Genomic DNA, 13,339 nt, shown 5'->3' with positions numbered 1-13,339 from the left:
ATGTTTGCTTTTTTGAATTGCAAGAAAGAGAAATGTGTGATATATACCTGAGTTTATTATGTGCTTTTAATCAACACAATAGAAAAAACAGTAACTTATAATATAAAATTCATCAATGAGATTAAATTTCATGTATTATGGTAGTAGCAGAATAATAAATTGATGATAAATAAAGCACTCCTACTTACCAATAGGTGTACTTCCGTGCTTTAGAGATTCTTGTAAATCCCCGGTATCTGAATTAGAAGACATTGTTGGTGAAATTATGGGCAGTCCTTTGGTTTAGGGTAGAAATCATTGAGCATAAGAAGAAGTGCCGTTTGCCAAATTTTGTGGCCTTGAGGAGGACACCACACGTCAGACTACGGAAAGCCTTAGTGAAAGTTAAGAAAAAGAAAAAAAAATCCAAGAATTCAAAAAGTTACAGGCAAGTCTTTCCCTGGACTCTGTACTTTTTCCAGCATCAGGGAACTGCTGTAAACCATGTATCCAGTTTCATGATGGTTTCTAATCAGAAGAATGGAAACTTTTGATAGGCTTGGACTGATCACATGACTCTATGCAGGTTGATAAGAGGACCCTGTTATAAAGTGACAGCAAAGGAGATAAGAACTCTTGGCAGATAATGGCAAAGAAATTATTAACTCAGAAGTGGAGAGGTGCTGTGCAGCACAGAGTGGAAAGTTGTAAAACTGAGGGGTCAGAAGATCATACTTAGTGGATAGAACTCCAAACCAGCTTAGATCCACTAACTAAACTTAGGCTTTTGACATGCCCTCTTGATATCATCACCTCTTTGCATGGAAGAGAGCAGACGTAGCTCTTCTGACCTCTGTAAATATGTTTTTGATGATAACATTGGCAGACATTAATTCTCTACGTGATTACTGCAAAAATGACTGCCGCTTTGAAACACTGCAGTAGCATTTCCAAGCTGATGGTCATTTACTTTTTCATATTTTGGTCAACCATCCATTTTAGTATGCCTACTCATTAGATGAGAAGCTAACCTCGTCTTGTTTATACGTTAGTCGATTAAAAGGGCAGCCTATCTCTTTACTCCAATGAAGCAAAACTTATATTTTGAGGTAAATGCTAGCACAATGATGAATGCATTTTCCATAATTTTAAAATTATTCTTTGTTTGGATCCATGGAGAAAATCTGGATCACTATTCACCATGGTCTATTTTACTGAATCTGTGAAAGGGCTATTACTCAAATGATCATGGGTCATTTTAGACAGTCATTGGATATCTCTATAGATCTTTAAAGTAATAAAATCTGGATTCTAAGAGTAATGCCCCTTTTCCCACGTTATGGGACAGTTCATTTTTTTTTTCTTGTTTGTTTTGACTTTGTAATCCCTCTGAGATTCTATTTGAGAAAAAAACAGAATATTTGTGTACATTTTTCCTAGTCAAAATTTTACTTTTTTTTTATATTTGACTGCATGTACTAGAAGAAAAAAACATAATAACATAGGCTTAAGCAAGAAATTTCTTTCTTTCTTATAAAAGTAGTACTGAGGTAGGAATCCAGGATGGTGCAGTGGCTCTACAAAGTTGTCTAGAAACTGGGCTTCTTCCATCTTACTATCTTTCATCCCTTGTCTTCATGTTCCATGATGGCTTCTAGAGTGCCAGCCAATTCTTTCAGGAAGAAAAATGAAGAAAGGGGAGAGGAAGCATGTTCCTTTTTAAGAACACATCCTGAAAGTATCACAAAACACTTTGCTTCTGTCTCACTTGGCTGGTCTTAGACACATACCCACCCAGCTGCATACAAAGGCAGCTGGGAAATGAAGTATTTTAGCTGGGCATCTAAATATGTATTCCACGCTAAAAAGGACTGGGTGATTACAATCATCTTGGTCAGTTCTTTGTTGATACTTCTTTGAATAATCAAACAATAACATGGCATAATGCTAGACATATGCCCATATATATGTTAGAGGACATATATCTTCTGAAAAGCAGTTGTTTTCTTAAAAACGGTTTAGCACCCTAAAAAGATTTTGCTTATAGGGGCTATATCTATTAGTATTTACTGTATCAGAAATTAAAATTCATAAAATGTAAAAAGTTATTAATTCATTAAAAATAACAAAAACCCATTACCCACTAATATCAATAACAAATTTTTGATTAAGAAGAACTACTTCTCAAAATAAACTAATTAGTTAAAGGAGTGTGGTTTTCACAAATTTTTAAAAATACCTGGCTTCATAGAGGACAGCTGGATTCTCATCTGTTCTGCATTCAGTTGTAGCTATATATTGTTTTGGTTGAAGTATATAAGAAAATACAGTCTCATAGATATGAAGTTGGTGAAAAGAGGGTAAAGGAGTATTATTATAACCTTTTTGGATAATTATGGATGTGACAATACACCAAAACTCAACAAGTAGTAGTTTCTTAAAGATTAGTAGAAATGTGGAATCAAAAACTTTGATACATTAAAATCCATTGGCCTATTTTACACTTCGAATGCATCTTTTACATATACTTGATTCTGAAGCATCATTAATTGGTTATTTGGAAAATGTGGCTTACTAGGTTATACAGATCTTCCACAAGTTGACACATTTCATTATGTATTTTCAAAATATATTTGCTATTCTCACCATTGATCTCATCAGAATTCTTTAACTATTTGGAAGCAGTTGAATTCACAGTGACAAATACAAGTTTTCCAAAATTCAAGTTTTCACTTAAAGCTTGACTTAATTTTCTCACTGGGAAAAAAAATGCCATCAGTTATTTTCCTTGAAATATCAGGCTTGCTTCGTTCATATTGGAGAAAGTATTTCTAGAATACCCAAGTCTGAATAACCATAGTTTGTCTCTCAGTCATTCCTTCAAGTAAAAATGATGTTCCATGAAAGAGGAGTAAGGTCAGCTCACAATTCAAATGACCGTGCTAGTACTCTTAGAATCACTGCCCTTCTAATTTCTGCCGGCGTCCCACTTCTGGTTCCTTTCCTTAGAATGCTGCTAAGTCATATAGATTAAGACTCATCCTGATTTAGATGACCACACACAAACAAAACCTTCTAAGATCCTATTAGCAAATGAGTCCACATTCTGACTCACTTTAACATATTCAAATATGCTATGCTATTTACAAATAGTTTCACTCTCACAGGAACGTGGATTAAGATAAAAAAAAAAATATGTGTTTCTTTGGGGGACATAATTCAGTTTGCTCCAGGGGGAGAATTAATTCTTATGACTCGGCTTGATTAGAGGTGTTTTGCTTTATGAAATAGCTGTGTCCTTGAAGAGTAGTATGTTAATCAATTTTTACAACCCATGTGATATATTGAGCACACTACTTGACGTATATGGAGAATACATTTGGAATTTTTTATGAAATAGAATGGTCTGTTAATGTGTTCTTAATTTTCTTTTTTAGAAGTGTACTCTTAATTTATTTTTAAAAGATATTTAGATTACATAAAATATTACATAAAAAAAATAAGGGGAAAGCAGATGTGGCTCAAGTGATGGTAGGCTTCTGCCTACCATATGGGAGGATCTGGGTGTGGTCCCTGGGGCCTCCTGGTGAAAAAGAAGAGAAAGCATGCCTGCGTGGCAAGGCAGTGCCTGTGCAAGTGCCCGCGTAGTGAGCCAGTGCCCTGCGCAAGTGAGTCATGCAGCAAGATGATGACACATCAGAGGAGGGACAAGGGGAGAGTCAAGGTGAAGTGCAGCAGAAACCAGGAATTGCGGTGGTGTAACTGGCAGGGAACTCCTTTCCCCATCAGAGGTCTCCAGGACTGAATCTCCGTGAATCCTAGAGGAGGAAAAATGAGAAGAGAAGACAACATGGACAGCAAAATCAGCAGGGCGGGAGGAGGGGAAGGAGGGAAAATAAATAAATCTTTAAATAAAAAAAAAATATATATATATATATAAGGGATTCTTGTATGCCCCACACCTCCCACTTTTCCCCACATTAACAACTTCTTTCATTAGTGTGGTACATTTACTGCAATTGATGAACACATCTTGGAGCATTGCCACACAGCATGGGTTGTAGTTTACATAGTAATTTAGACTCCCACTCCATTCTGTAGGTTATAGCATGTTATATAGTGACCTGTATCTGCCATTGCAATGACATTTAGGACAATTCCAAGTCCTGAAAATGCTCCCATATTACACCTTTTTCCCTCTCCCTGACTTTAGCCCCTCCAGTAGCCACTGTCTCCACATCAATGATAAAATTTCTTCCATTGCTAGAATCACAAGTCTATAGTAGAATACCAGTAAGTCCACTCTAGTCTGTATTTTATTCCTCAATCCTGAGGACTCTGGGATGGTGATGCCCACTCCACCTGTAGTTGAGAGGGGCTTATCCCATATGGCTGATGGATGGGACTCTCTTGCTTGCAGTTGTAGACTCTGTCAGTTCCTTGGTGTGGTGGTTGTCCGTGCTTACCTCCTTGTTAGTTGTCCTGGGTGAGTCTAATGAACTGGAGAGTAGGTGTTGCAATGCCACTGAGGCTCAGGGCCCAGCTGGCACATGGACAGCCCAGAGATTCAACGTACATTTGAACATACACCTACCAACTCCAGCACCAACTATAGGTTCAAATAAAAGGGACAGAAGAGGCATGTGTAGAGAAGTCACATCTTGAGTCCAACTCTGTCATACTTGGGTGCACAAACTCCATAGTAGGGCCCACAGGCAAGGCACCAAACTCCGGCGCTTTCCGCTGTAACCTTAGCACCTGGGTATCTCCGGAGCCCTCAGGAACCCCTGAATTTTCGATATACACTTGCATATTTCTATTTTTGTGAACTTGAGGGTATTACTGAATAGAGAGGAAATAATAAAATTAAAAGATAATATCATCTTTTGTTAAATATTATGAGTTATGCTTTCCCTAGGATGTTGAAAAGGAGGCATGCTAGCATTTCTTCTGTGAACAGAAACTGCCTGGTCTAACCAGAGTGAGCTTCTTAAGCAGGGGCTGCCTGTTCTGATTGTTTTGTGAAGGGATTTGTGGAGCCTGGGGGAGCTGGGTGCTCACAGAGGAGCCCAGAGTTTTGGCTGCTGCTACAGCTTTTCATCTCTTTGCAACAAGTGTCAAGACATTTAAAAATGGACCTCCCCATACCTCAGGGATACACTGTCAGCTGGTTAGAAGACTGATCTCTGGATAAACAGTTTTATTCCTTTTCTTCAGGGCAGTACCGTTAGAAGCTCAAGGATATTTCCCCGAGTCTGAAATTCTTTAGATAGAAGGACTTGGGTTTGTGAGAGGCAATGCCAACACGAATGCAATTCTGACCTAAGACCTAAGAAGAAAAGACAGATGAATAGAAAGTCAATGTGCATTTATATATTTATATTTATTTCCCCCTTACTGACCACATTATAATCTATTTAGCTCAGTTGTTTTAAAGGAGAATATTAATAAGGCTAAAGTCCAAGTTTTTATGCCTAAAGAGGGAAATTTTTTACAAAGAGAAAAGCTATATACAAGGTTTTATTAGCCCTTGCCAGGACTCACAAAGTTGTACCTTAATTCATAAGGCATCAGTAAAATACGCTTATTGTGCAGTTCATAAAGAAGGAGTTGACCTTTTCTGCATTTTTTCTTTTTTTTTTACTGGATGAGGGTAGTGGGTAAGTTAGAATATAAATTTATGTGACTGCCTAGTTTCAAAGTTAAAATTTTAATTTAGTTTTATTCTTTTTCTTTAGGTTTCTGGAAGAGAATCTGCATCTATCAGTGATTGAAGCCCATATGTATACATTTTCAGACCTTTATGAGGTTTTAAAGCATATTTTAACAGCAACTCTTTTCAAAAACTAATAAACGGGGTGAGTGTATATTTTTGTAGATTGTTTATAACTCAATATATGGATATTTGTATTAACAAAATTTCATACGTTAGGTAATAGATTTAGCAGTTCTTGTCTGAAAATTCGCATTACAGAATTTATAGTTGTAGTTTTCTTTGTTATTTACTGTGATTATTGTTTTGTGTTTATTTTCCATTTGCCTCCACCTTATTTCAGTTGAAATGTTGGAAAAGAGCATCTGGGTGATAAAAGTGCTATATGGAGAGAGATGAAATAGAAGAAAAGTGAGAATCAAGAGAGGCCTTCACCCTCTCTCCACTGCTTTTCAGCTGCTCTGCTGGCTCTGAACCTGCTCAGCTTAGACCCCAGTCATTTCATTAAACACAATTCACCTCTGAGTCGGGCTTGGGTGCTTGGAGTCCAGATGTCCCTTGGGAATCAGGGCCAGCAGTGTCCATCCATCACTTGTGGTCAGGGTGGGTGTTAGAAACATCTCCAGTTCAACCCACATGCCCTCATCAAGGTGAGATTTTATAGACCTGCTTGTGGAAGGTGGGTAACTGGCACTGGTTCACAAAAAAATGAGAGAACTAGTCACCCTGGCTGTCAGCAAAGAGGGCACTTATAAGCATACTGTTTTTCCTTTGAGCTGTAAGTTCTTATGCACACATAACTAACAAGCTACTGTGCATTCACACCATGTTAAGTATATTTGTATAGGTCCAAATGGTTAAATATTTCTTTTAAAAATATGATGGATTTAAAAGTATAATTTTTTATTGAAACGAATTGTTTCTTCTCCAATTTTAGATGGAAACCCATAAGGGACATATATTTTTATAGGCATATTTTAGGTCTTCTTTCATTCATGCCAAAGCATCAGATACATTGGTGCGGTGGTTGTTCGTCCTCACCTCCTTTTTAGTTGTTAATCTTTACATATTATACAATCCGTGAAATAGAATTGTCTATTAAATCCCCTCAATATACTGGCTGTAGCCCTAATTATATTCTCTGAGAAACCACGCAGTTTTGGTTGGCAAATGCGACTGATGTGAGCATGAGAACTCACTAGGAGAACATGATAGGAGTGGAGACAGTGGAGCAGAGTGGTTGGAACGGTCATGACCCCCATCCCTGCTCTGCCCCTACCTGGGTCTGACCTAGTAATGCTTGGTCTCTTTAAGCCTCTGATTCCTCATGAGTAAAAATGGCAAACATTATGGATTCAAGTAATGTTTGTGGTGAGAAGGGAATGAGATAATATATATAAAGAGCCCAGTGTAGTGCCTGAGAGAGAGTCATTAAAAACAGAGATGGCGGATCAGATGTGGCTTAAGCAGTTAAGCGCCTGCTTCCCACATGGGAGGTCTGGGTTGGGTTCCTGGTGCCCCCTGAAAAAAACAAAAAAACAAAACAGACAACAAGCAACAAATGAAAAACCAACTCAGGGGAGCCAGTGTGGCTCACTAGTTGAGTGCTGGCTTCCCACATATGAGGTCCTGGATTCAATCCCCAGCCCCAGTACCTCAAAAAAAACAAAGATGGTGTTACCTCTGATTAGACAGAAATATTTTACAAAATGTGCAAAAAAGGTGAGGCATGGTAGCATTACTAGGTTGTCTAATACCTATCGGACTGTTTAAGATGCTATTTGCTATTTGTTACCCTCTTATTCACTTTCCTGTGGAACTTATTGGCATGCTGAGGAAACATTATATTAATGAGTTACTTTGCTCTTTTGAACCTTATCTATCAGGCTAATTTAATAGAAATAGGTACTCAGTACTTTGTGAGAAATGAACATGTTTTTGTGAAAGAAGGACTGGAGTAAGGTTCACATGTGGTACAAATAACAGGTGCTGGGAACTCAGCCTCAGCCACAGTTAACAAGCAGTTTACTTTCCAGCTACGCAGGGGAGAGCACAAAACACATCACTACCACTCTTATTATTATTTATTAGAGAAGTTGTGTGTTTATGAATAATTGTGTATAATATACAGGATTCCCATATACCACCCTATTATTAACACCTTGACTTGATGTGGAACATTTGTTACAACTGATGAAAGTACTTTTTTATAACTGTACTATTAACTCTAGTCCATGATTTAACTTAGATTTACTCATTGTGTACTACTTTAATTGTTTTCCTTTTTTTAGTTTTTAGCAGGTAAGGGAGATTGAACCCAGGACCTCGTACCTTAATTTTTTATTTTATTTTATTTTATTTTTTTAGGTAGTGGGGCCAGGAATTGAACCTAGGACCTTGTATGTGGGAAGCTGGTGCTCAATCACTAAGCCACATTGGCTCCCCCGAGTTGGACCTTTTGTTTGTTTGATTGTTGTATTTTTTGTTTTTAGGAGGCATTGGGAGCCAAATCTGGAATGTCCCATGTGGGAAGCAGGTGCTTAACGGTTTAAGCCACATCTCTTCCTTCTATCTTAATTTTTAATAATTATTTTTCTTGATCAAGGCATAGTTTAACTGTTTCCTTTGGCAAATTTGGGCATTTTCCATTACAGCATTCACTACCTGACTCAACTCCTGATATACTACCACATGGAATACTTACAATAACTCACGTTTACAAGGATAAATGTGTATAATGACAATTTACTAACTGATTTCAGAAATTTGTAAATGATTGACAGATAACGAATACTTCTAAGGCATCTTTGCCAAAATCCAAAAGGTATTCAACAATGTCATCTGAACCCATATTGCATGACGATGTTAAAGTTCAGTTAATGAGTTACAGTCACTGTAAACTTCCTGAATACACTCTTCCAAGACATTGTGACATATCTGTTAGGAACTGATGTTCTTGTAAAATTGTAGTTTTGGTGAGCACCTTACATGAGCATATGCCAGAAGCCCCTTTAAGTGTGTTTACAGTTTTGGTTTATTATGAACCAGCATCCCAAACCACTCATCATTCAAATGGACTGATTGCACCAGATATTGAGAAGTTTATGGAAGTCCTATAAACACTGAGCCAGTTAGTTCCTGCCAAACCATTGCTTCATAGTGCAATTTGGCTTGTACCTTTCACTAACAAAGACATTTGTCACTGATTTTATGGATGTCCTGGGCTACTTCCTGAAGAATCCCCACCCCCAGCTCCATTATATAAGATGGTAGGATGGCAGATTTTGGAAAGGAGTGACTTTCCAAAGTAAGTAAAGATTTCTTCTCATTCTTTTTAATAACTGTGAGAAATATGGCACCTGGCTGGAAAGATAAGTGACTTTTACACAGTACTATTATGGCCAGGCAAATATTACTCACTTTTTATAGCACTAATAATTAAACAGAACCTTAGTCAATCTTTTGGCAATTGAAATGTTTAAGGCTTTACTCTTCTGTGGGCTTGTGCTGAGTTCCCCATGTTTATCAGTCTATGATCTATGCCTAATAACTTACACATCATAACTTTATTTAGAGTAAATGAAATAAACTCAGTACCATTTTATTTCCATTTAAGGCCTTTTAGAACATTTAGGCAAATAACTAAATGACCTAAATTATTTTAAAAACAGGAGATAGTAGAGCATCCAAAGAGATTTTTCGTAGGAATCACACAGCAATTATTTTAAAAATATAGCACTACAAAATAGATCTCAGATATTCTTTTTTTTTTTAAGATTTATTTTATTTATTTCTCTCCCTTCCGCCCCCCACCCTGCCCCAGTTGTCTGTTCTTTGTGTCCATTTGCTGCGTGTTCTTCTTTTTGTCCACTTTTGCCGTTGTCAGCAGCACGGGAATCTGTGTTTCTTTCTTTTTTTGTGCGTCATCTTGCTGCGTCAGCTCTCCGTGTGTGTGGCGCCACTCCTGGGCAGGCTGCACTTTTTTTGCGCTGGGCAGCTCTCCTTATGGGGTGCTCTCCTTGTGCATGGAGCTCCCCTACACGGCACAGCACTCCTCGTGCTCATCAGCACTGCGCATGGGCCAGCTCCACACGGGTCAAGGAGGCCCAGGGTTTGAACTGCGGACCTCCCATGTGGTAGACGGATGCCCTATCCACTGGGCCAAGTCCACTTCCCTCAGATATTCTTAATTTATGAAACTGATGGTTATATATTATCTAACATTATCTGGTAGAGCTCATGGATTTTTAAAAAATCTTTCAAATAATAGAGATATTTCTAGATTTAAATATTTCATATGACTAAATCTTACTTGGGGTTTTTATAATTTGGTCTTTTTTTTTTTTAAGATTTATTTTTATTTATTTCTCTCCCCTTCCCCCTGACCCCATGTTCTACTCTCTTGTATCCTTTCACTGTGTGTACTGTGTCCATTTGCATTCTCATCAGGCGGCACAAGAATTTGTGTCTCTTTTTGCTACGCCATCTTGCTGCATCAGCTGTGTGTGCGGTGCCACTCCTGGGCAGGCTGCACTTTCCATGTGGGGCGGCTCTTCTTGTGGGGCACACTTCCTGCACGTGGGGCACCCCTACGTGGCATGGCACTCTCGCATTGCAGCATTGCGTGTGGACCAGCTCACCACACAGGCCAGGAAAGCCTGGGTTTGAACCGTGGACCTCCTATATGGTAGGTGAATGCTCTATCCATTGAGCCACATCTGCTTCCCTGTAATTCAGTCTTGATTTGTCTATCAGTTATGCTGAAAGACTTTTTTTTTCTTTTTCAGTCCTTATGAGATAAGATGATGGTTAATCAAAAACAGAAAGTAGAATTTTAAATACATACATTCCTTGAACAGTTTCTCAACACACAGCAAACTGTGATTAGTCAACACCTCAATCTACCAACAGTAATAAAATAAAAGCATAATGTACATGTTATAAATCTATTATATTTTGAGAAAAGATACAACCCAAACTGAAAGGATTAATTGAGAAATGCTGAAAACTTACCTTTTATTATATGAAATTGCAAAAACAAAAATGGTTTTCAAAGAGTTAGACTTACTTTCTACCTATTATTTTCATTTCCATGAATCTGGCAAGTTATATTGGCAAGAATTACTTATTTTGATTCTGAAATTGAGCTTTTTAGATTTTTCATGTCTTTTAGCATTTCCCAGAAGGCCACCATCTAATTTTGATATGTTTACTTGATAATTAAGTAAAAAAAGATTAAGATTTTGAGCAAATAAAAATTTTGAAATTGTTGTGGGATTTCAATTATCCGTTCTGTCTTACATTATCTTCCATTACCACAAAACCTTAATTGTGTTGTGCTTAAATTAAAGCTTTGATCTTGAAGCTTTCATTTCCCCCCTTATTTATACCAATAATAGAATATTATTGGTTTTTTAGAACTGTCTCTATTATTCAATATGTGAATTTTCAACCTCTCTTACCTCTATATCCTCATGTATCATTTCTACATTTATTGTGCTTTGCTAAGGGCTTTATATACATTGTATTATATTATCCTCAAAATAATTATTTTACTTGCCTTTATTTTACATATGATAATTTTTATGAGATTCTATTTTAAAAATTATTTTATGAGTTGAATTTTTTGCTTGCCTTGCACATGATAGTCACTCAATAAATATTAGTTACTGAAAATATTGATGTCTGGGAAGGCTTACACTGGAAAAACTAAAAAAAAATTAAATATAGAGTTGGTAATGCATTATGCCTTTTAATGATATAAACTTTAAATGTAAAATAGCCATAAGTCGTAAATGCAGATCCAATTCATTATATCCCAATTGGAACCCATCTTTCATTTCAAATGCAACTGTTTCTTCTTTGAATGGATGACACTACCAGATTGCTAAATCAGAAATCTGGGTGTAATCCTAAACATCTCCCTTTGAGTTACTTTGTCTATTCAGTCGACAAGCTTAGCCCATCCTGTCTCTTTAACATCTCTCAGTGACATCCTCTCATCTCTAGTCCTGCTACCCTTGCCTTTGGAGAGCCCATTGGCTTTGAGCTACAGGAACTTGAGATCCAATCGGGGCACACCACTGATTGACAGCATGATCCTTGTTGAGTTCTTCGTTCCTTTTAACATAATTTCCTTAGCATGGGTGCATTATGAACCATCTTTTGGTATGCTGATTTAGAGCTGTACGTACCCCAGAAAAACATGTTCTTAAACTTACTCCATTCCTGTGGGTGCCAACCCATTGTAAGTAGAACTTTTTGATGAGGTTACTTTAGTTAAGGAGTGTCCCACTGCAATCAGGATGAGTCTTGATATTATCTACTGGAGTCTTTTATAAGAGGATGAAATTCAACCAGTAAGAACACTACAGAGAGAGCAACCAGAAGCTGAATATCAATGGAACCTAGAAGAGTGTCTTGCCATATTACACAAGGGTCACTGGCAGCCAGCCCTAGAGTGCCACAGTCTTTGGGAAGAAAGTATCACCTTGGTGATGGCTTAATTTGGATTTCTATCTTAGCTTCAAAACTGTGAGCTACTAAATTCCCATTGCTTAAGTTGACTTATTGCATGGTATTTGCTTGAGCATCCAAGGACACTAAAATAATTGGATTGGCGGAAAGATTAAATATGAACTCATTGCATGTCTAGTGCAATGATTGGCACATAGAAGGCCCTCATTGTTTCTCACTTTGATCACTTTTTCTGTTGTCTCCTAATGGTTACTGGACTCTATTCTGGCTTCCTCAATCAAGGCTGTCCTCCACACTGCTGCCTCAAGAATTAAGAAAAAAATTTAATAATGATATTCTCTTGCTTAAGACTCTTTAATTTTTTCCATCTTCTTCAAAAATAAAGTTCAGGCAAGCGGACTTGGTCCAACGGATAGGGCATCTGCCTACCACATGGGAGGTCTGCGGTTCAAACCCTGGGCCTCCTTGACCCATGTGGAGCTGGTCCATGCACAGTGCTGATGCGTGCAAGGAGTGCCCTGCCACACAGGGGTGTCCCCCGTGTAGGGGAGCCCCCCGTGCAAGGAGTGCATCCCGTAAGGAGAGCCACCCAGTGTGAAAGGAAGTGCAGCCTGCCCAAGAATGGCACCTCACACACGGAGAGCTGACGCAGCAAGATGACGCAACAAAAAGAAACACAGATTCCTGGTGCTGCTGATAAGGAAGAAGTGGTCACAGAAGAACACACAGTGAATGGACACAGAAAGCAGACAACTGGCAGGGGGGGAGGGAGGGGAGAGAAATAAAAAAAAAAGAATAGCTATCATAAAAAAAAATAAAGTTCATACTCTTAGGTTTGATACATAAGACATTTTAGGAACTGTCCTTTATTTTCACTCCTCTAATCTCTTCCCTCACACCTTCAAGCTCATTCTATGTTCTTTGTACAAAGAACTTCTTATAGTTCCTAGAAAACATCATGATGTTTCATACCTCTGTCCATCCATCCATCCATCCATCCATCCATCCATCCATCCATCCATCCATCCATCCACTTGTTCAATCAACCAAAATGTGCTGGAGCTTGTATTTGGTACTGGAGATACAGAATCAACCTCATGAGGTTCAATTCAGTAAAAGACAAATGACGAATGTTGTTTGTCAGACTTAAGCTTAGGATTCTGGGGTATA

General features: G+C 38.0%; 1 protein-coding gene across 2 annotated transcripts in view; it reads right to left on the bottom strand.

Annotated features, from left to right (window-relative positions):
• NR5A2 (nuclear receptor subfamily 5 group A member 2) overlaps positions 1–501 on the bottom strand; it is a 148,173-nt gene extending 147,672 nt beyond the window's left edge. For both annotated transcript variants that reach the window (XM_004458088.3, XM_004458089.3), the window contains exon 1: positions 189–501. In XM_004458088.3, the coding sequence (XP_004458145.2) occupies positions 189–252 (64 nt within the window). In that variant the 5' untranslated portion in view covers positions 253–501. The remainder of the gene's footprint in view (positions 1–188) is intronic.
• Positions 502–13,339: the final 12,838 nt, after the last annotated feature.

This window comes from Dasypus novemcinctus, chromosome 13 (assembly GCF_030445035.2).
Source record: "Dasypus novemcinctus isolate mDasNov1 chromosome 13, mDasNov1.1.hap2, whole genome shotgun sequence".
Classification (NCBI taxonomy): domain Eukaryota; kingdom Metazoa; phylum Chordata; class Mammalia; order Cingulata; family Dasypodidae; genus Dasypus; species Dasypus novemcinctus.
This window is presented reverse-complemented; position numbering and strand designations above follow the sequence as displayed.